At 35.9% G+C, this 25181-nt stretch overlaps 1 protein-coding gene across 4 annotated transcripts in view; it reads left to right on the plus strand.

The window, feature by feature from the left end:
- The window catches only part of SGMS2 (sphingomyelin synthase 2), a 41198-nt gene extending 17082 nt beyond the window's left edge, over nt 1-24116 (plus strand). For 2 of the 4 annotated variants that reach the window (XM_034442242.3, XM_034442240.3), the window contains exons 2-7: nt 4821-4899; nt 10645-11296; nt 16666-16783; nt 19760-19913; nt 21626-21792; nt 22257-24116. In XM_034442242.3, coding sequence (XP_034298133.1) covers nt 10842-11296; nt 16666-16783; nt 19760-19913; nt 21626-21792; nt 22257-22460 — 1098 coding nt within the window. In that variant the 5' untranslated portion in view covers nt 4821-4899; nt 10645-10841 and the 3' untranslated portion in view covers nt 22461-24116. Of the gene's footprint in view, nt 1-4; nt 152-4820; nt 4900-10644; nt 11297-16665; nt 16784-19759; nt 19914-21625; nt 21793-22256 lie in introns of those variants that run through there. The other 2 variants (XM_034442241.3, XM_034442243.3) reach the window with 2 other exon arrangements.
- Nucleotides 24117-25181: the final 1065 nt, after the last annotated feature.

Genomic DNA, 25181 nt, shown 5'->3' on the forward strand with positions numbered 1-25181 from the left:
TGATGACATCATAATCAATTCCAACTGAATTACCTCAGACCACTCCTGAGTATATGCACCTTAAGGGAAGTTGTGAAGCTGGGGCATTAAAAAGAGTTACTTGTTAGTCACAACAAGCATAGGATTCAGAAGAAAGAGCATCTAATACAAGGTCAGTAGGAAAATGAATGATTTTTCTTAGACAATACTTATTTGATATATTTTAATCCCCCAAAATTTGAATAAATTATTTTAGTTTATCAGTATAAATTTATAATCTGTAATGTTTTACTATAGTACTTACGGGTATTTTTAGAATATTTTTTTCTTGTCTTTCTGCTTTTCCTATACCTGTTACCGGAAAAAATAAGTAGATGGTGGAAATATATAACTTCAGCTACAACTACAAGTAGGAAAAACTGCTTGTGGAAGTATCCAGATTTAATCTCAAACCTATTTCTTGGTACTGGGTTAATACTGAGTGTTACGTATAGCACACTCTTCAGGTTTATTCATATATTTCTTCCTCATATATCTGTCTACTGCTGTCTGTCTCTCTGTTTTACACATATACACACCCAGGCACACACATCCATATATACCAGGGGTGAAATGCTACTGGTTCGCTCCTGTTCAGGTGAACTGGTAGTGATAAAAACTACTGGTTCGGGCAAACTGGTAGTAAAAAAAAAGCTACCAGTTCCTCCGAACCAGTATTTCTGATGATCAGCTGTGCAGCGAGGTTTAGCTTTGCTATAAAGCAGGAAATCCTGCTTTCTAGCAAAGCTAAACTGCGCTCCACAGCTGATCCCCCCCCCCTGCTGTTCTACTTACCTTCCCCAGGTGCACGCGTAGCATGCACCAAAAGGAGGCTTGGGAAGGTAAGTAGAACCGGGGGGGGGGGATCAGCTGTGCAGCACAGTTTAGCTTTGCTAGAAAGCAGGAAATCCTGCTTTCTAGCAAAGCTAAATCGCGCATCACAGCTCGATCCTTCCTCGCTTCTACTTACCTTCCCAAGCCTCCTTTTGGCGCATACTCCATATGCGTGTGTGTGCAGAGTGAGCATTTGGCACAGTGCGCATGCGCGTCCAGCGAACCAGTAGCAAACCGGTTCGGATTTCATCACTGATATATACCCATACCTCCCCACAAACCCAGACACACACAAAATACACACTACAGTATTTCTTTTGTGATCAGCAGTGTTGTGCAAAGTATAGAAAGCAGAACAGAAATGAGAAAGCAATCTAGTTTATACCAAAATTATTTACTATCCCATACTTTTCTGTTCTTATAAATCATCCATGCTTCTACCAAGCACATACACTGCTTCAAAGATTGTATTTTGTAATCAGCTGCATCCAACTTCAACTTTCTCAGTTTATCCTTTATGACTATTTACTCTTTTTCATATGTTTATTTTTCAGTTCTTAATTCATTCTCCATGCTGCATGCTATGCTGCAGAGTAGAATTTTATTTATTTGTTGGTGCCTATCTCACAAGGCTACTCTAGCATAAAACATGCCTTTTCAGATCCACTATACTGTAGTTGTTTTACTGTATTCAGACAGTTTCTAATATAGATTTTACTTATATAATTCAGTAAACAGATTGATTATTTATATCTATTTTATTATCTTTTTATAATTTAGTTAATAATTGCTAATCCCTAATCTTTGAGTATACAAGCAATTTATTTTATTATGGATACTTTTATGTCACTTGATTCAGGTGAATATAAGTGGTTTACTGGTAGTCCTCAACTAATGACCATTCATAAATCTTTTGAAGTTACAACAGCACTCAATAAGATGACTTATGACTGGTCCCCAAAATTATGGCTGTTGCAGCATCCCCACGATCACATGATCAAAATTTCAGCACTTGGCAGCTCACCTGACTTACAACCACAGAGGCACTTCAATCCAGTAGTGGATTGCAAAACCCATCACTACCAGTTTGCTCGTGTGCGCGTGCTTGCACGATGCTTCTGCGCCTGCGCAGAAGTGTCCGGCGTGGGTGGGCGGAGCCTCCTGCCTCCGCTCCCGGTTCGCCGATCCTGATAGAACCGGTAGCAACCCATCACTGCTTCAACCCAGTGGTGGATTTCAAAATTTGTTACTACCGGTTCTGTGGGTGTGGCTTGGGAGGCGTGGCATGGCTTGGGGGGCATGGCAGGGGAAGGTTACTGCAAAATCCCCATTTCCTGGGACTTGGAAGGCAGAGAATAGATGGGGGCGGGACCAGTCAGAATTTTTACTACAGGTTGTCTGAACTACTCAAAATTTCCGCTACTGGTTCTCCAGAACTGGTCAGAACCTGCTGAAACCCACCTCTGCTTCAACCCCCATTCATGAGTTGGGGGGAACTATGACTATGTCCTTTTGGGCCCTGCACTCCATGCATCCTGCTGCCCTAATTGACCTTTGGTATCTTCTTGGTCCCACTGCTGAACCAGTATATCCAACCTGGCCCTTTGCAAGGCAGCTGCTGATCTAGAAAAGGAATATGTCCTCATGAATATACTTGTACTACTATATTACTTCTCTACTTCCTCTTTTATCACTTTGGGTGTTGACGGAGATACAAAGTTCCTGTTCTTGCTCTTCTCAACCTTTGTCATTTGATGCTGTTTATAATGAATTATATAACATATGTCAGACTAAATAGCAATGCAATCTATAAAGTTATAGTAAACATTCCAATTAATTCATAAAGTCTAAATAATAGTCTCATATATTTCTTTTGTATCTAACACATTCCTAGTTCCCAAATATCTGCTTAAAGAACCAAGATTCTAACAATTTTAAAAAATATTAACAATGAAGATGCAGCTTCTATTCTTAAAAATAGCTGGAGAAGAGAATGTTTGTATCTGGTCCCCTCCTGCCACATTTAATGGACAATAGTGTCACTTAAGAAGTACTCTGTACTAGCATATAGTACCTCTTTTTGATCTATTTATAAAGTGATTAATGCAGGTGCTTGGCAATGAATGTTACCTGTTGTGAAATTTATAGGAATGTGCTATATTCCTATGTGACTTGATAACCTCCCATAGCAATAATAAATATAAATGACACATCCTAAAAATAGTTCAGTCATCACTCCTTTAACAAAAATGTGAGTGACAACTATTCCATTCACTGGTTGTTGACTCACTTTTTAGGTGAAGTAAATGAAAGTACATATTACTCAGCTCATGCTCCTCCTTTTAATTACTATGATTAATCTAACTCTTCTCATTTTTCAATTAGGTACTATTGCAATGCTGATCCCTGTAGCCAAGAAATAGTGAAGTAGTTCAATGCCATTTAAGGTTGAATTATTAAAACTATAAGAAAAAAAACTGAATGAATTTTTCTAAAGCAGCAACTCATATCTATCATCAGAAATTCTAAATATTAAACATACATTCAGATTCTCAGTATAGTTAAAAATACAAGACAAATACGTGGCAAAATATTTTTAATGCACGTTCTGGAGCAAACAGCATTTCTGCTTGGGCATGAATAATGTTTTTTGTTTTAATATGTAATTGTTTATCTTAATAGATCCGATAATGCCACTTAGAAAAACCTCCTTGCTCATTTCTGTTTACTTTTACTGAGTTTTTCTTTTAAAAAAGATTTCACCTTAGCAGAAACAGTATGTAACTGGAATGCTGTTCCTTTATAAACACTTTAAAAATTGAACAAACAATAAAACCAACAAAATGTTAAGAATTAAGGTATCTAAATTGAACAATACTTTAAAAAGCAAAATATAGAGAAGGTAAATGAAGCCAGTTTGTTTCTTAGATGGCCTCAGCTTCAGATTTTTCTTTGCTCTGAATGTTTTCGAATCTGTCTGACAAGATATACAGACAGATTTGTTAATGTATTTATTGTATATTGTTGCATAATAAAGTAAAATACTTTATAAGTAAAACTACATAAATATAATATAAAAACATTATAACAGGCAACAGGAACAACAATGGTGATGGGACAAATACAACATTAAATCACAATAATAAATAATAAAATAGTAATAAGACACTAAATTGTTAAAATGCTTATATGGTTCTTACAATGATTGAGAAAAAAAAGGATAATTTGACAGTGAAAATACAATAATGTAGGCATCAGGTGAGCTCCCACTTGATCAGCCACCTCTGAAAAGGCCTTTCTTTTGTATCTTACCCACTTTGCCTCATCAGTTGCCCTCATCAGTTGAGGGTATCTGGAGAAGATGTTAAGTGAAGATCTTCAGTAAATACGGAAGGAGGAGCTGTAGGCCTCAGAGTTTAAGGCTTTGTAGGTTCGTACTGGTATTAGTATTTTGAATAAGGCCTAGAAACAGATTTTCACCCTGTACAGATGGCTAAGCAGTAGAATAATGTGACTGTATCAACCAATCCCAATTGGCAACTCATTTGACTGATTTTAATCTAACTGAAGTTCCCAAATCACTTCCAAGGTAGGCCAGTTTATAACCAGGTCATTTATAAAAACTGCAGGGATGTTTGTCCCAGCTAATTTATTGTTACAGACAGAAGGAAGTTTCAGCAATAGAAATTATTTTAGGCCTCTAGTTACTGTACTAGATATAAGAATGCCCTAGAAGGAATACAGTATTTTCTAGAAGATGACAGGCATCACTTTTACAAGAGGAAAAAAAACACAAATAGTAAAGCTGTCTTAATCTTCATGCAGCTAAATTATCCTGCCCAGACAATGGTACAAAACATGAATTGCCTTACCTATATTAAATGAAAAGCAGTAAAGCTTTTCTGCATATTATATCAGTGCATCCCCTTATCATCTCTTTCAACTTCTCTTTCAATGGTTTCGTGTAGGTGCTAAAAGATTTACGAAATAAAATAACTGTCATGGAGCAGAATATTACCAGCAGCATCTTTTGAAATTAACATCCAGGTAAGGCTATGCTTACTCTAATATAAAATATATGCTTTCTGTTTTTACTGTCTAGTTGATGGGATGCACCAAACAATATGTTGATTTAAATGATAATCTCTAGGTGGAGATCCTATTTTACATAGAATACCATGAATGTGATTAGAGTAAAACTGAGTCTTGTGTTTGTGCTTATGGCACACTGGATATAAGAAAGGAAAATGATAGAAATATACTATATTAGGTTTATTGACAGAAAGAAACTGATAAAAAGTAATCAGTGACAGCAAGGATCAGTTAAGATTAAAAGAAGCAGAGAAAACAGTTAAAGTGTGCTTTTGAGAAAAAATTAGAAAAAAATGGAATGGAGTTAAAAAGTCTAAAGAAGGAACCTCCAGCAATGCAAAATTAATTTAAAAAAGAAATAAAAGTTAGGAAATAATTTAAAACTTGAGGAAAATCTGGAAGGAGTATTTTAATACATTTGAGAATAATAGTGGAAGGTCAAAGAGAGAATTTGAAACATGCCGTATACAGTATGTTAGCATCCAAAAACCAATTAATGAGTAATGGAGTTTTATGCCTGAAAAATAGAAGAGCTCCAGGTATAGATAGTATAGCAACCAATGTTAAAATATCGATGTGGTTTGTTTAGTGTGCAACCTGTATAATATGTTTGCATGTGATATATAAATCAGAACAAGTAAATGATTTTATCTAAATATTTGCTTAAAAGATAGTGAATAATATATTGTGAGAAAAGAATATTTGTCAAAAGTGAAAATCTATATAACAGCTTGTTTCTGCCCATTTTTCTACATGGAAATGAGAATTAAGTCAGCAGAAACATGAAAGTTGAATGCAATGGAAATTAGATACTGAAAAAGTGTGTTGACAAAACAAGAGGTGGGGTCAAGAATGAATGAGTATTGACTGAACATTGATTGAGTACAACAAAAGAAATTCATTGTAGTAGTTTAATCATGTAAAAAGAGTGACTAAAGATCAAGATACAAAATAAATATATGAAGATAGAGTGGATGGACTGAGGGAAGAGGAAAGATTTTAAAAAGTGCTGTTGGGTAAAGTTGTTAGCCCCCTCAAAAAGAGATGAGAACTTTTAAAACAAATGATAACAAAATTATTATTCATTATTGTATTCCCCCCTCCCGTTTCTATATCATTCAAGGCAGGCCAAGAAAGAGGGACTGGCCCAAATTCACTATTAGGCTGGCTCTCACTTATATTGAAATGGTATGATAGAAGCATGATTAGTGTGCAAGAATACAAAAATATGAACGTATATACTGATCGCATTGGTGTAAACTATGTTAACAATATTTTTAGCTATATTAATGCAACAAATTTGTTTGGATTATTATGTCTTTTTCTGCCATGCCTAGCATTACTTTCATCAGAATGGAATAGTGCAGTGATGGCGAACCTTTTCCGGACTGAGTGTCCAAAGTGTGCATGTGTGTGTGCGAATGCGTGTGTGTCTGTGCATGAACCCCCAAAATGCAGTGGGTATGCGGCACTCTTGCATGCACCCCCACACATGCACGCAAAGCCCCCCACATGTGCCCTACCCCCCTATAGGCTCCCTCCCACCCCAGCTCATGTGCGCACGCCCCTGCATGCACACCATTCCTGTGCATGCGCCCCCACAGCACATCCGCTCGCCTCCCGCACATGCGTGGCAGAGACCCAAAGACCAGCTGGCTGATGGGAAGGACACGCGCATGTGCAGCGGAGCGGAGCTGAGCTGGGGTGATGGCTTGTGTGCCCACAGAGAGGACGCTGCATACCACTTTTGGCACACATGCCATAGGTTCACCATCACTGGAATAGTGTTTAGTTTAACGACCACTCATTCAGCGACTGTTTCAACTTACGATTGCGCTGACTAACACTTGAAATCAGTCCTTGTAGCTGCAGCCATCACAGAGGCCCTGCAGTCACACGATTGTGATCTGAGTGCTCGGTGACTAGCATATAATTATGACATTGCAGTATCCCAAAGTGATGTGATGCCCATTTGCAACCTTCACTGTCCCTTACAACAAGCAAAGTCAATGGGGAAGTCAACAGGAGGTTGCAAATGGCAACTAGATGAGATTTGCTTAACTTTGTAGGATTCACTTAACAGCAACCAGAAGTGCCAGAACTGCAATTATTAAGTGGCATGATCACATTTATGACTGCATTGTTTAGTAACAGCAATTCCAGTCCCTATTGCTGTTGTTAATGAAGGACTACCTTTAATGGGTTTGTACATATGTATGTCTCAGTTCAGATAGCCTATCCAGAAGCATATAGGTTGAGGGTATCAAAGTATAGCATGAATTACGAGGGCAGTTACACCATGAAAGAAATCCACTCTCTTTCTAGCCTTTAGCATCTCATCCAGTGTTTCTTGATCCCTGAATGTACACTCCATTATAATGGTTTATATGAATCATTAGTTGTATCAATTTACTGTTTTTCTCTTGTAAATTGAAACAATGATTTATAGCTAATGTTTATAGATTATAGTACAAAGCAAAGTGCTTGGTTTGAGGTAAGGCTTCTCTCTGCCTTGATCTGATTGTATTCTCCAATGTCTTGAAAGCTGTACTTGGAGATCAGTCATTTGTCCTAAAATAGCCTATGGTCTATAGCAAAAGCACAATGCAATTGTGTTCCATTTTTTTTAATGCCTGACCATCTTTTTTAAAAATGCTATCTATGTATATTAAGCCAACAAATATAAAGAGGCTTGCAAAAATCATTTTGTACTGAGCAATATAAGGACACAACAAATTCAATTAAAAGTAACAGTAGTCATTTCCATATTTATTTATTTAAACTTAAACCCTATCACAATCTGATGACTTTCAACATCTTACAGAGAACATAATACCTCCAAGGTCCATTCCAACTCTGTTATTCTAATATACAGAAGTGAAAGCATCCATGATATGATTAAAAATAATAACAAAAACCCCAAGAACAATGAAAAACTTAAACGGTGGCACAATGTTTTGAGCATTCTTAATATTTTGAACAACATTTAAATTAAGAGAATGCACCCTTTTCCTTTTGGATTTCCATTTTTAGTTTTTTCTGAAAGCCTGCTGAGAGAGGGCGAGTCTGATCTCCATAAAGAAGGGATTCTAAAACATTGGCACTACCATGGAAAAACAATGCCTCTTAGCCTTGCCCTTACCTTTCCTTCTAAAAGTGTGGGATTACAAGTGTTTCCCTGCAGAAATTAGTGGCTCAGGGTGATTCTGCCTGGAGCAGGCTGACCCAGATGCCAAGCCATAAAGTGGCTTATCGGTCAGCATCAGCCTTTTAAATGTATCCAGAAACCAATTGGCAACCAGTGCAAGGATTGCAGAATTTGTGTTATGTATTCTCAATGCCAAGAAACAGTAAGCATGCAGGTTGTTGTGTTCTAGATCAGCAGTCCCTAACCTTGACTTGGCAGAAGGGATGGTTCTGCGCAAGCAGCAGGCGAGCGTGCTCATGTGCGCAGCTCCATTTGGACAAGTAGAGCTGCATACACTAGCATATTCACCTGCCACTTGTGTGGCCCAGTTCTGAATGGGCCACAGCCTGGTACCGGGTTACGGCCTGGAGGTTGGGGATCCCTCTTCTAGACTAATTGCCATTTCCAAGTAATGTTTAAGGGCAGTCCCATGTACAGCAGATTCAAGTAGTCTAACCTGGTGGCAGTGAGAGTGTGAGTTATTTATAAATGGTTCCTCTAAACCAAGTAAAGTTGTAATTGGTACACCAATGAAGCTAAGCAAAGGCTCTTCTAATCATGGTCTCCACTTGCTATTCAAGCAGGAGCCATGAAGATCCTCAAATTGTCAGTTTACTCTTTGCAGAGACTATTCGCCCACGCAGAGATAATATCAGCATTGATAGAATCCTATTGTATAAACAGCTACTTTCTCTCAGTTGGCTTTAATTTGAGCTTGTTCTGTGGCATCCAGACTTTTATTGAATTTTGCTTTCCATAAAGTATTTGTAACATAGATTTACCATTACTGAAGTAACTGTCCTATTTTTGTATTTGCGATATCCTTTTGGCTGATTATTTTATGTACAGTGGTATGAAAATAGATATGAGTCAGTTTAAGCATTGTAAAGCCATAGTGACTAGAATATTCAGACCATATTCCTTTTACTGCTTGCTTACTATAGATTGTTCATGGTATTTCTGCACCCCCACCCTCCAGCATGAAGGCTGGAGCATTCTTCAACCAAATCTAAGGGGGGATATTTAATATAGTAAATATTGTAAGGAACATTGTAAGTATTCCTTATACCATGCTTTACCATTTATACAAACACATTATTTTAGCACGTAAGAAAGTGCAAATCTATACGCCTCTCTCAAGGGTGGGTAGATTACCTTTACTACCGGTTCGCAATGGGGCCGCACGCATGTGCAGAAGCTTCCTGATGACGTCCGGGTCAGGGGTGGGTTCTAAATTTTTTTACTACCGGTTCTGTGGGCGTGGCTTATTTTGTGGGTGTGGTTTGGAGGTCATGTGACTAGGTGGGCGTGGCTAGCTGGTCAGAGTCATTTCTGGAAGGTCCTCGCATTTACGACCAAGTCCTCGCACTTACAACCAAGTCCTCGCACTTTCGACCCGACTCATTTGTTTGCTTTTAACACTGATCAGCTATAGGACGGCCCTTTGAAGCCCCGCGGCAAGAGTTTAAACAGTTTTTTTCCCTCTAGTCATCAGCTGGGACTCAGGAGGCAGCAATAGATTGGGGGTGGGACCAAATAAAAGGTAAGAATAACGTGGGTGGGGGGAGGCCGGGGGTAGAACCAGTTCGGTGACATCATATCGTCACTGCTACCGGCTTGGCCGAACCGGACCGAACTGGGAGGAACCCACCACTGGTCCGGGTCCATGGGCAGAGCCTCCTGACAGTTTTATTACCGGTTCTTGCGAACCAGTCCGAACCGGGGGCAACCCACCACTGGCCTCTCTTCTTTTTTTAAAAAAACCAAACCTTTTCTGTATTCCACAGAATAACAACAAATGATAGTTGATTACTTTTGTTTATCTAATGAGTTTCCCCCCTCTGTTTGTTCAATCCTAATGCAGGAAGTGTACAAGAGCTGACTGTGTTTCTAATGATGAAGGGTGGGATTTATATTTTTTTGGCCAAAGGATGAGTCCAAACTCTCTAATAATGCAATACATATGTTGCCTTGGTTCACATAAAACGGGTGTCAAACTCATGTCATCACATTGTTGTCACATAATATACTTTTTTTTTCGTGACTTTTTTCCCCTTTGCTAAAACGGGTAGGCATGGCCAGTGAGTGACGCATTCGGCTCATGGATCGCAGATTTGACACCCCTGACATAAAACAATAAGGCAAAGTTTAATCATACCGTACTTTACTGACTAAGCCACAGTTAGCTACATGTGCACAAATAATAAGCCCTAAATTATAGTTTACAAAAAAACAACATGCTTGATCAAAAACATTTAAGCCACATTTTAGCTCAGCATATCAAATATTATTTGGTTTATTTGTGCCTGTAACTCCAAAGAGAATTAAACCCAGGTTGTCTAAACTTTTATGTAAACTGTTATTGAACTAAGGAATCCTCCTAAATTCATGATTCTCTGTTCTTTTTATTATATTTCTTTTTTATTATATATCTTTTATAATGCAAAATGATCTATATGTGGATATATGTATGTCTAACAGTGCTAATTATTGTATCCTAAATGTAATTTCAGGTAGCATGTTGATGATCCTTAAAAGAAAAATCTACCGAAGAACCAAAGCTGTAGCTCAAAGTGGGACCTACAGTTTCTGTATGCTTTGTTAAAAGAATAAAAGTGGGCGAAAGTGAATGAGGAAGACTTTAAAAAAAGAAGTGGAAGATATTTTTGGAAATTAACCTAGAATCCATTAATCACACATATTAAACCTGATGGATACCATAGAGACAGCAAAACTTGAAGAACATATGGAAGGCCAGACCAATGAAACTTCCAATGGTTATGTGCGACCTGCTCTGACTGTTAGCGAGGAAAACAAGAATGGCAGCAACAAACCAAAGAGTTTATCCAATGGTTTGCGAAAAGGTGCTAAAAATTATCCAGAATACATACAAATTTCCATGCCCACTGAATCTAGAAACAAGTTTCCTTTGGAATGGTGGAAAACGGGCATTGCCTTTGTATATGCTGTCTTCAATTTAGTTTTAACAACTGTCATGATCACAGTGGTACATGAGAGGGTACCTCCCAAGGAGCTCAGTCCTCCGTTGCCAGATAAATTTTTTGATTATATTGATCGCGTGGAATGGGCTTTTTCTGTATCAGAAATAAATGGAATTATCCTTGTTGGAATATGGATAATCCAATGGCTGTTTCTTAAATACAAGTAAGTAGGTTTTTTGCTTTTATTTTTTCTTATTATAGAAACAGAGAACTTTAGATGTTTTAAAATGCACTGTATACAATGATCTACAAAATCAATAGATTTGAGATGCTAATAAAGATTTTTGCAATTACAATAATGCAATTGTAGAAATAAAGAATCTGCATTCTGAATGTCAAAATATAGCAAATACCTTCAAGTCAGGGGTGAAATCCAGCAGGTTCTGACAGGTTTTGGAGAACCGGTAGTGGAAATTTTGAGTAGTTCGGAGAACCGACAAATACCACCTCTGACTGGCCCCAGAGTGGCGTGGGAATGGAGATTTTGCAATACCTTCCCCCATGAGTAGGGAGGGAATGGGGATTTTGCAGTATCCTTCCCCTGCCACGCCCATCAAGCCACACCATGCCCACCAAGCCACGCCCACAGAACCAGTAGTAAAAAAAAATTGAATTTTACCACTGCTTCAAGTTGGAGAGATGTGGATAATATATGCTAACTGGCTAGGTAATTTGTAGTTTATGAATTGTAATTTGCACAGAATAAGATTAACAGATTAGGATAAAACTGGGGTTTGCTTCTATTGGTGGAATGTTGGATAGAATGTGCTGAAACTGTGCTTATCAAAGTAAGTTTGGGAATTTAGCCTATTTTATTTATTTATTTACTTGTATGATGTAAAAATGTATATAGATATAAGCATATAAAATAAAGTCTTAATTGGTAGAAGCCATGATGAATGGCAGAGATCAATATCTATCTAGTATCATATTTATGATGATTATGGCATATAGTGACTTGTGACTTGGAATGTAAAAAAATGATAATAGGCATGAAGAAAAGAATTAGCAGATGAAAATAAAAGGATATATTGTGGGTATGTGAAACTAAGAGAAAGGGGAAGATTGTAATAGATCTGAATGAAACTGATCTACAGGTAGTCCTTGATTTAGGACTGTTCTAAACTACACAGAATTTTTTTTAAAAAACCATCCTTGAAGTTATGACTGCAGCATCACCCCTGTGGTCATGTGATCATTTGTGAGTGCTGGGCAGCCTATTTGCATTTACAACCTTACAGTCTTGTGATGGTCTTGTGATGGTGTTTTGCATCATTTTATGCTATTTAATAGTAAAAATGCCCACTGGATAAAATAGTTCAAGCTTATGACTATGTGGTTTGCTTGACAACTTAGTGGCTAGCTTAACGACCAAGAAATAGATCATTTTGGAAAGATAAGAAGTAAAAGAGAAGAGAGTGAAAATCGGGAGGTGACTTAGTGGAATAACAAAATGAAACGTAGGCTGTGGATGAAAAATGGTTATTGCTACAAAAAATGAGAATAAGAGAAAAATAAAAATGATGAAATAATTTCAGATGAAACTGAAATGGGGTAATGCTAGAAGTAGAATAGATCAGCATGGAAAAAAATAAGTATGTTAAAGAGAGGGATTGAGGCAAATTATATAAAAGTTTGTTCCAAAATATTTGATGAAAAGCATAGCACAAATGCTGGGAGTATGTTGAAAATGGCAGTGGTGAAAATATAGATATAAATACAATGATGGTGGTGGTGGTGGTGATGATTTAAACTAGTATGCCACCTGAATTTCAATAACCCTGGGCATATGCTATAACTGGAATAAGGTTAAAATATGGGTGTGGTTTGCTTAAGGAATCATTTTGTCAGTTATTTATCAAACATGAAAACTGCATCTATGCTTGATGATGGAAAGAATGCCATTACTTTTCTCCTTGTACAAAGTAAAAATAAATGCAAAACACATTTTTTAAAGTAATGACTTTGGTAATGTTTTGATTGAGTTACAAGAGGTGACAATAACATTTGACAAGCGCAGTATGACTTTGTGGCAGAAAGATATATGCAAGCAACATTTTTGCTCTCAAGTTGTTCATTGAGAAATATGTACATTTGAAAAAGTTTTTCATAGGTTTGTTTATTTAGAGAAAGCATATAATAATGAGTAGGCTTGAAATACTGAATGTTTTGCATGAATATGGAATGAATGTTGATTGCTGATTACCATAGCAATAGCACTTAGACTTATATAACGCTTCATAGTACTTTATAGTCCTGTCTAAGTAGTTCACAGAGTCAGCATACTGTATTATCCCCAACAATCTGGGTCTTCATTCTACTGATCTTAGAAGGATGGAAGCTTGTGTCAACTTTGAGCTGGTCAGAATCAAACTCCTGGTAGTGAGCTCAGTTAGCCTGTAATACTGTATTCTAGCCACTGTGCCACCACACCATAAGAACAATATAAGTGGAATGTTTATTGGATGTGTCATGGAATGTTTATTGGATGTGTGTTGGCCTTTATGTGTAGACATATAAGAAATGTTTGTAGGGTAATTTGAGGTATGTTGTTTGGATGTATGGATGTGCGTGTACTTTTGTATGTAGATTATGCTGTATTGTTTTAACTGTAAACAGATGATTTGTCATGAATGTTAGACTGTATGATGCAACAAGGAGCATAGCTCTAAACATTAATGCACGGAAGATGAATATAATTATATTTGCCAAGGAAGATTTCAACGAGCAATTATGAGTTACGCATAATTGGCAAAAAAGTAGAACAGAAAAATGAATTTGTGTTTCCTAGTAAATAAGATGGAAAATGAGTGAAGAAATGATAAGATGGTGAAATGTTGGCAGAAACGGAGTAGATAATTTGTGATCTGTTATGAGAAATGAATATTTGTTAAAAGAATGCAGAAATAACACTATAGACCTCACTTTGTTATATCAGTATTAAAACTGGGTATTTCATAGAAACATGGATGCAATGGGAACAAGAGATCTAAGTGTATGTGAAAACAAGGAGAGGTCATATATCATTGAAATGAGAGACTTTGGATGGATAAGAAGCTAGAAAAAAATATGGAGTTTCATTTTTATATATGACGATTGCAGTGAGCTATTATATGTGAAAATATTTGTCTTTACCCAAAATGTATATGAAATGGATAGTGAAAATGATGGAATTTGTTGAAATGGACAAATTGACTGCTTTAATTAGAGCTAGGACATTGTCTAAATTTACTGCTAACCCCTTATTGACTTTTTATGGAAAATAGAAAAAATGATATTATGAATCATACATGATTTTGATTAGAATAAAAATAATAGATTATGATTAAATTTATACAATGCTGTAACCTTAGAGTAAGAGGTTATATTATATTTATAACTGCTGTAAAAGAAAATTGGAAGTCACTTCTTTATAATTTTTTCTTTTCTTTAATTTCTGTGCCTCTACTTTTGCTTTTTTCTTTTATTTTAAATTTTTCCTTTTTTTCATTCTAAATACCGGTATTAGTTCTTGTTAGTTTTTATTCTACGTGAAAATGTTAATAAAATCTATAAAAAAGAATGAATGGGTGCTTAATGGAATACAGAAATGAGTAATTTGAAAGGAATACTGTGGTAATCCTTGGTCTTGTGATGTAGATTCGTTTTATAATGAATTAGGACTGAATGCCAGAAAAATATATGAAGGAGGAAATATAATCCAGCAGGGGGACAGAGAAGGCCTCTGGATGTATTGGATTGTTCTTGTTGAAGTTGATGGGGTAATAAAAAATAAAGAATAGGAAGTTTAAAGAAAAAAAAGAAAACGTATGAAACAAGTTGTGGACAGGGTGGAAACAAGGATTGTTTAAAAGAATAGAAAGATATTAATAGGGTATTGAATGGTTTATCTATATTTCTTGTCCTTATCTCATGTCTATAATTTCTTTGCTTTAATATTTCTTACTTTCATTCTGCATTTTGTATAACTTGCTTACCCTGAAATAGAACAATATTATGGATATGTATGCAAGTATATGTTTAGAAATAAAAAATTATTGTTGACCGATATTTTGTAAATAACTCTTTTTTCCACATTAAGATATATATTAATAATAGGATCTGTAATGGTATTTATATATTGAATTCTTATGAGAGTACAGATTATTTGAATTAACCAAATGTGATTTAGGCTGCATTGGCTGACTACAGTAGAATTTGTTACTATATAGTTTTCAGTAGCATTATTACTGTTACCTTTAAAGAAAGTGAGGATAACTCAATGCGGCCACGCGGGTGATTATGGCCGCACCTCGTTATGCCCATGTAACACCTCTCCTGTGCGAGCTGCACTGGCTCCCAGTGGTCTTCCGAGTGCAATTCAAGGTGTTGGTCACCACCTTTAAAGCGCTCCATGGCATAGGACCAGGATATCTGCAGGACCGCCTTCTGCCACCAACAGCCTCCCACCGACCAGTTCGCTCCCACAGAGAGGGACTCCTCAGGGTACCGTCGGCCAAGTTATGTCGGCTGGCGGTACCCTGGAGGAGAGCCTTCTCTGTCGGAGCTCCTGCCCTTTGGAATGAATTGCCCCCGGATATTTGTAACATCTCTGACCTCTGGGTCTTTTGCTGTGCCTTTAAGACCCTACTGTTCCGACAGGTGGGGCTGTCTAACTGAATGATTTTAAATTGGGTTTTAATATTGGGTTTTAAATTTGGCCAAAACTATTTAATGATTTTAATTAATTTTAACTACGATATTGTATATTTATGTTTTAATCTTGGCTGTACACCGCCCCGAGTTCTTCGGGAGAAGGGCGGTATATAAATAAAATAAAATAATAATAATAATAATAATAATAATAATAATAATAATAATAATAATAAATTATTATTATTATTATTATTATTATTATTATTATTATTATTATTATTAATTATAGTTCATGCATACTTATGTCATGGTCCCTAAATAAAGATACCTTCCAGCTTCACTCTATCCAACAAATTCATTGGTTAAAGCAAGGTAATTGATTCCCATCTCAATATTTTGGGGAGATAGGGTACCTCATAATACTATTGAAATTGCTCATTCAAGGACCTTCTCCATTAAAGCAGAGTAGCAAATCAGAAATGTAGTAGGTTTTTCTTTTTTTGTATTATTTAAAAGCTAAGCCTATGTTAAGTATGCATGCTGCTAACTTCTGACAATCCAAAATTCTACTATGAAATGCTCAGATATCGTTTTATATTACTGTAATGTCTAAAATTATGTTGTGCAAAAAAGGTCCAATGTTATGATTTTCATAGCCACTAGCTAAATATAGAAGAAAAGTACTATTTTAGATTTTTTTTTCTCACCCTTCTGAAACTAATATAATCAAAACGTAACTTTGGAGCAGGAAGTGGTTCTTCATTTTTTTATATAAATTTTATTCCATTGTGTTATAACTGCCATTATAACAACCTTTTTTCATAGGCATGTTGTATACTGCTAGCATTATGCCTTAGAATTCTTACCTCAATATGTTTGTGTTTATATATATTTCAGATCAATAGTAGGACGAAGGTTCTTTTTTATATTGGGAACTTTGTACCTCTATCGGTGCATTACCATGTATGTCACCACTTTACCTGTACCTGGAATGCATTTTCAGTGTGCTCCAAAGGTAAGCTGACTTTGTATAAATATATACAAAAGTATGAAGGCTATTGCTTAACGCATTGTAAACCGCACTGAGTCTCCGGAGAAAGGCGGCATATAAATCAAATTTATAGATAGATAGATAGATAGATAGATAGATAGATAGATAGATATCATTATGCTACTTTATTTGTATGCTTCCCAATCTTGAAAGTTTTCAAGAAAGACATGACACCTCCATGTACATTTTTTTAAAAATGGCAAAATCAAAATATTAAAAATTGAGAAAGAAAAAGCCATGTGTTCACAAATCCCAGTTCCAATCAAAGCATCCCCTCTGCCTGTACAAGATGGAGCATACATTTTGACAGCTCAGAAGGGACAGTGAGGCCTTGAAATCTCCACTTGGAGGGAGTTTCAAGGAAAGAAGGAAAGCTATCAGCCAGCTTCCAGGGCCTTCTCAGATGGCAGTTTCATAAAGATAATAACCAGGAAGGAGTTGACTGTATTAGGTCTGGTCACATTGACAAATGAATATAGGAGAAGTCAGTCTTAGATAACTAGGGCCAGAACCATGTAGAACCTTAGTTTAGTTTAGTTTAGTTTAGTTTAGTTTAGTTTAGTTTAGTTTAGTTTAGTTTAGTTTAGTTTAGTTTAGTTTAGTTGTTCAGTTCAGTTCAGTTTATTGTCATTGCACCTTGTACAACGAAATGAAATGCCATCTTCAGTATACATTATAACTATAAAAATAAAACACAAACACACATCCTTCACATTCTATACAATTGAATTGAAAACCCCTGATATTGCATTAATATTGCACTACATATTGCACTACGGTAAAATTCAATAGTTACTGCCTTGGGATAGAAGCTGTCTTTCAGCCTATTTGTCCTTGTTTTTATTATCCTGTACCGTCTGCCAGATGGTAATAGTTCAAAAAAAGGGTGCCCAGGATGAGATGGATCTTTAAGAATGTTTTGAACCTTCTTAAGGCAGCTGGAGCTATAAAGCTCTTCCAAAGTGGGGAGAGGGCAACCAATGATCCTCTGGGCAGTGACGTTAACCCTCTGGAGTGCTGTCCTATCTGCCACTGTGCACTGTGCACTGTGCAATTGGCAAACTATACACAGGTGCAGTAAGTTAAAATACTCTCTATGGTGCAGCGGTAGAAGGTCACCAGCAGTTTTTCATTCAGTTGTTTCCTGAGAAGTCTCAGGTAGTATAATCTCTGCTGGGCCCTTTTGACCAGTGCCGCAATGCGAGTGCCCCAGGTCAGGTCCTCTTTTATGATAACACCAAGAAATTAAAACTGGCCACTTGCTCCACTCGATCTCCATTGATAAGCAAGGGCTGATAACCCGCACTGCACTGTTGGACATAAATACAATTGAGAGAGTCCAGAGATATTTTACAAGATGAGTTCTCCATTCCTCTATCCGCAATAAAATACCTTATGTCACCAGACTTCAAATTTTGGGCTTAAACAATTTAGAACTACGCCGACTTCGGTCTGACCTAAGCGTAGTACATAAAATTATCTGCCACAATGTCCTACTTGTCAATGACTACTTCAGCTTCAACCACAACAATACATGAGCAAATAATAGATACAAACTCAAGATAAACTGTTCCAAACTTGATTGCAGAAAATATGACTTCAGTATCAGAGTGGTCAATGCCTGGAATGCACTACCTGACTCTGTAGTTTTTTTCCCAAACCCCAAAACTTTAACCATATACTGTCTACTGTTGGCCTCACCCCATTCCTAAGAGGTCTGTAAGGGGTGTGCATAAGTGCACCAGCGTGCCTACCATCCCTGTCCTAATATTCCTTTTTACTCTTACTCTTTTCATGTATTCAAATTATGTTTATACTTTTACCTGTTATCTTATATATGCTTGACAAATAAAATAAATAAAAATAAATAAAATAAATAAAATAAAATGAATTGCATGTGAAAGCTAATTGTCAACCAGTACAGTTCTTGAAGCAGCAGAGTCACTCAGGTATATCAGGAAAAATCCATCACAGTCTAGGATGCCATTTTATGTAAAAGATGCAGCTTCTAAATGTTCTTCAGGGGCAGTTCATTACAATATTTCAAATAGCAAGTGACTAGGGCATGAGTGACTGTGAGAAGAGCCTCTTGAACTATCAGTAGCCACAATCAAAATGCTGTACAAAAGCTGCCTTAACCACAGGTGTCATCTGCTTAGTGAGAAGAAACTCTGAATTAAGAGGAGCACCAAATTACAAATTACTTCTGAACAGGGAAACAAAACTCAGTTCAGAGTGAAAATTCTGAGGCAGTCCACAAATTAAAGTTCTACAAGTAGACTTCCCCTTCCCTACCAATTGGAATTGATCTTTTAGAAAGGAGGAGATTCATTGTAAGACAATGTCTCCCCTTATTCCAGCCCACCAGAGAAGGATGCTATGGACTGAAGGCCTTTAAGAGATCAAAGAGTACCAGAAGGTTGCTTTTCCCCAAACCCAGCTTCTCCAAAGATCATCCATAAGTATGACCAGTACAGTTTCTACACTGTATCCCGGACTGAAACTTGTCTGCCAAGGATCCAAATGGTTTGCTTCGTATAATAATAATGGCTTAAGATGAAATTTTTAACTGTTTTTAAATGTTTTAAACGTTTTTAATTGGTAAATGAGTTTTAATTGGGCCAAATTTATATATCTTTTAATTGTTTTTAATATTTGTTCTGCATGTTTTTTTAATCTGGCTGTACACCGCCCTGAGTCCTTAGGGAGAAGGGCGGTATAGAAATCCAATATAAAATAAAATAAATAAATAAATTAGTGATGCTCCATTGGCTTTTAATTGTTGTGAACCTCTTTGCTGATTTTCACATAGATACTATAAAATGTTATAAATTATTTTGTGTACTTTTATGCATTTTATTATTTTTATTTTAATTTGTGTTGAAATGTCAAATGTACTCTTTAATATAACAATTCCCCCCCTTTTTTACTTAATTCTAGCTAAATGGTGATTCTCAAGCTAAAGTTCAGCGAATTCTGCAACTAATTTCTGGAGGTGGCCTGTCTATAACAGGCTCACATATCTTATGTGGAGATTTTCTATTCAGTGGACACACTGTAATCTTAACACTCACTTACCTATTTATTAAAGAATGTAAGTTTCAATATTTGTATTTTTTTCAAAAATAAAAATATTTTCACAAAAATGTTTAATGCCAGTACCAGGCTAGAAATCAGAAGACTATGAGTTGTATTCTCCCTTTAAAAGTCTATGACTGGTCCTGGGTAACTTTGGGCCAGTCATTCTCAGTCCATGATGTCGGGCTTGGGCAATAAGTTAGTCAATTCCTCGTGCAACCAATGAATGTACATTTAGTTGATCTGGAAAAAAGCAGACCATACATTTGTAAGAATATACTAAGAATTAAAAATCATATCACTATAGTCCTGAATATATGTGTAGTTTATAATCATTCCTCATAAGTTTTTCATTCCAAGGCCCTCATCATCTTAATTGCTTTTTGGACATGTTTCAGAGTATCAATGTCCTCTAAACTGTGGTGCCCAGAAGTGGATGTGATATTCTAAGTACAGTCTGCCCAATACAGAGTAAAAAGAACAGTGATTTCTTGTAATCTTGTATCATTCTAATGATACAGCCTAGGATTCCATTCCATCCCCTCCCATACTTTTTTTTTGTTTGCAATTGCCTCACATCCTAGGCTGACTCATATTTGACATGTGATCCACCTAGATCCTTTTCATGCATACCACTGTCGAATGTAGTCCTTTCCACCCTATGCTCACACCTTTGTTTTTTCCTATCCATTTACTGGACTCATCTTGTTGGTTTCTACCTATTGTTGCAACTTGTCATATTCCTCTTGAACCTTGATACTGTCCTTTATACCTTTATGTTTAAGTCACTTAAAATATATGTTATCATCCAGTAGTGTGCTTTGAATAGTACAAAACTCTGCAGTAAACCACTTGACACTCACTAATGTACACCTGTTAGATATGTTTGTTCAACCAGCTCTGTAGCTAGCTATTGACATTTCAATTAGATTTTCATGGAAGACCTTGTTGATTACATTCCTGAAATCATGTATAATTTATCTATTGGCATGCCTCTGGATAGCTAAACTGGTCATTCTATCAAAAAGGGAAAACAGTTTGTTTTACCATGTTTTTCTTGATAAAACCATGCTGGCTGCTGCCAAGCAATGGATTCTTTTCAAAATTCTCAAAAACATTCTGCTTAATAACCTATTTCAGAATTTGGAGGGGAACATATATATGCATTTAGGCATATACATATACATACTTGCTTGTGCCTATAATTACTTAGTCTCCCTTTTCCCAGTATTGAAGATAGCAGGACCATTTGTCCTTCTCCAGTCACCTGGCAAGACTCTTTTTTTTTTCCATATTTTTTATTATTAACATAAAAAAAAATTAACATACATAACATACATGAAACATAATATATAATATATAACAATATACAGAATACAAACAATCAACAAGTGCTCCCCCACCCCTCGGGATCATTCCTGCTTCCAGAATCTTAAAGTTTCTTCTGGTGGTGGTATCCCTCTTCCTCCAGAAAACACATATATTAGGAACTGTTTCCAGATTCCATTGAAATCGTTTACCTTCATTATGCCCCTCCTTACTTTAATATTGCAAGTCAATTTATCATTTATGGCAATATCCCATACCTCCTTATACCATTCTTCCAAATTATAAACACTTTGTATCTTCCACCTGGCAAGACTCTTGAATATAACTGTAATTTTGAACTGTAGTCCCCAGAATAGAATATGATTGCCCATGTTTTATATGATTTTTTTTTTTTGACAGATTCACCTCGTCACTTTTGGTGGTATCACTTGATTTGCTGGTGTATGAGTGTTGCTGGAATAATCTGTATCCTGGTAGGACATGAGCATTACACTGTAGATGTTGTCATTGCTTATTTCATCACAACTAGACTCTTCTGGTGGTATCACGCAATGGCTAACGAAAAGGTAAGCAGCAGCCATGCCAACTTTAAATGTTAAAATGAATTTTAAATATTGGGCTTGAGATATATATGTTCAACCATATGCATATGTTAAACCATAAGCCAAAGTGCATAAAGTAACTATCAGTAGCCACATATATGAAATTAAGAAGGTCACAACTAACTCAGTTGCTCATATATGCCAAGCATCAAGCAAGGAACTCTTCAAGCTCTTCATAGGAAAGCAGCAATACAAATAGGGCTAAATATTCCTTTTTCACTAAAGTAGGACCTTAAAATTTTATACAAAAATGCAATTTCTAATAGTAGGTGAGAAAAGAATACATTTACAGTAGTTAATTGTGTTAAACTTTAACAGAATGATACAGTGACAGTGCTTTCAGTTTAAGGAAAAGAATATTTCTGGTGGCTGTAACTGTGTTTTTAATGCAATCTAAACATGATTTTAATAATTTTTTCTTAATACAGAACTTGAAAATATCATCACAGACTAACTTTCTGTCTCGAGCATGGTGGTATCCAATATTCAATTTCTTTGAGAAGAATGTACAAGGCTCAGTTCCTTGCAGTTTCTCATGGCCAATAACATGGCCTCCTGGTTGTTTCAAGTCTTCCTGCAAAAAATATTCCCGTGTGCAGAAAACGGGAGAGGACAATGAAAAATCCACCTGAAGAAGATGAAGGCAAAAACATGCATATTATTTTTCCTTTTTACCAAAACACTTATGCTATAACCAAAGCTCTCAAGATGACTAGATTGTTTATTGAAGAAGTGGAGCAGACTCTGTGCAATTGATCTGAGAAAAGACTTTTGTAGCCATTAGAAAATAATAGCTATCCCTTGGTATTTTTTTATAGTCATATTGTACAGTTTCATCCCACTCTTCAGTATTAGTAGACATTGGCATTCGATGACACTCCAGTGCCAATATAAGACTTCCTGAGGAAAAGAGCCAGGATGTTGGCTTCTTAATGAGATTAAGAGGTGCCAAAGTACACATCACACCATCTGTTGTTAAATATCATTCACCCACAGAAGCTCTGAAACAAAATATCAGCTTCAGATTTCTGCAGTTTGATGAGCAAAAAAAAAATTTTTTTTTAAGGTAAAAGGCACAATACTGGTCTCTCAAGCTGAGAGTGACAGAAATTGGCAGGCAGAGGTGTTAAATCCGACTGGTGCATATATAAGGCCTGTTACATATAACTGGTAAAACCAGAAGAGAACGTGATCTTTTATATTCTTTTATGGGAATGAATTATATTATGACCCCATAATGCCACCACTGTATCTACTGGTACATGCTATCCTCTGTTAACTTTTTTTTTTATGTGGTAATTTTATATATGAAAATAAAACCTATTTTACCTGATGATACTGTAAGCTAGAAATAATGTCTACTAATGTCATCAATGTCCTAAAAGAGAAGAGGTAAATTAATTCATTGTTAAAATAACATACATATGTCAAAAGGATTATTTATTTTCTACTGGTCAATTAGTTTGCATGATTTTGCGGCAGATGTACTGGATGCATTTTTTGAACATTAACATTCACAGTTAATGCTCAGTAGATGAATTATATGGAGAGTCTGCAATCATAGCAAATATTGACCATCCTTCAGACAAAAATTGAAAAGATAGTATATCACTTAATAAAGATAGTGGTCTAATAACAATTTTCAGCATTCAAAAGGCATCTCATAATTTTGAAGGGGTTGTATCCAGTCTATATCCATCTGTGGACAAGAGCGCCTTTGAAGTTCCTATTATCAGAAAAGGAAAATAAATGATTTTGGTGCTTCCCTTCTGCCTTTTTTGCCTTTTCCCCAGATTTAACCTAGTTCATTAAGTTCCCCTTCAAAACAGCTTGGGAGTGATACAGAAGCCTTCAGGGAAAAGGGGAAAACAATAATTATCATTCTGCTAATGAAAGCCTCTCCTGGATTAAAAATGCCTTCTGCGCAAAGTAGCAGTAGAATTGTCAATATTCTGTTGTGATGGTTACTGAAATACATATGCATATCACCATACAATACAGTGCATTAAAAATAACAAATTGAAATAAGCATTTGAGATCAAGAACAACAGCAATTCATACTTCCTGGCTTTAGTGTCATCTAAATTGGTGTCTTGAAAATATTTTTTCAATGTTTTTTTAAATTGCATTCACTAAAACATTGAGGTAGATATGATGCATTTACTGATGAATATCATTTTTGCTTTCCTTTGGCATTTGAGTTGTTATGCTAAAGTTTTTCCACTGAATATTTTGTTTCACTATTACCTAACACTATTTATTATTAAATGGTCACATGGCCAATCTGATATCTTCTTCTTTTCAAGGATTGTTTGTTTGAACAAAGTCTCTTTTTATAATATAAACTTGTTGGAACACCTGAAGTATTTATTAAGCTCATGCACACAAAAATTTACATGGCCCACTACTTTTGTTCAGTTTGGCTCAAAAACCAAACAATGCTACTAGAATTACAACCTATAGCAATTAAATAGATTGTATTTGTCCCTATTATAATATGCTTTTATAATGTGTCAGTAAAGGCAATATTCAGAAAATCACTATTCACATTCGCTTTAATTAATATAACTTTTAAATATTCTGTAGTTTATAATTACATAACAAGGAAATCAATTAGAAAAGTTGACATTAAAAAATTTGTAAGATCAAATTTAAAAAAAACAGATGGAGTTTGGTGAAAATTTTCTGAAAGCTTTTGTTTTTCACTAAAATTTGTTAACTAGAAAAGGTGCTACCAGTTTGCTTCTGAATTTTTGTTTTCATAGATTAACATAGCTATTGTATACAAGGTCATATAGAATTAATTTTCAGAAGATCACAAATTCTGGTATAGCAAACAATATAATCTAATCATAGATTATAGTAAAGTGTGATATTCAAATCAAATGCCTTATTATGGCCTACTTTTCTTCACTAGAACCAATCCCTTGCTTTCAGGATATCTATGTCACATGGAAAACTATGTTTTAGTCAAAACATAGATGTCACTAACAAAATGAGAAATTCAAATTCAGAACTTAAAATACAGATAAATTTGTTTTTAGCTTCATTTTAATAGGACACAACAGCTGGAGTCCAGAAATACGGTATATGAAATTAAGATTGAAGCGTAAAGAAGAACTCTTTGCTACACACACTCACATATACAGATGCAGAATGTAGAATTCGTGCTGGCTGTGAATTCTGTTTTGATTCTCTCCCCCCCCCCTCTCTCTCTCTCTGTGTGTGTGTGTGTGTATGCATGTATTGGCAATTTTCCAAAGATCACCTCAAACGACATTTTATTATATCAAGTGCCTTTCAAACTAGGCTAAAAATGTATGTTTCAAAAATAAGTACTGTAACAATATAGC

The sequence above is a fragment of the Pantherophis guttatus genome, chromosome 8 (genome assembly GCF_059756535.1).
Source record: "Pantherophis guttatus breed Tessera chromosome 8, ASM5975653v1, whole genome shotgun sequence".
Lineage (NCBI taxonomy): Eukaryota > Metazoa > Chordata > Lepidosauria > Squamata > Colubridae > Pantherophis > Pantherophis guttatus.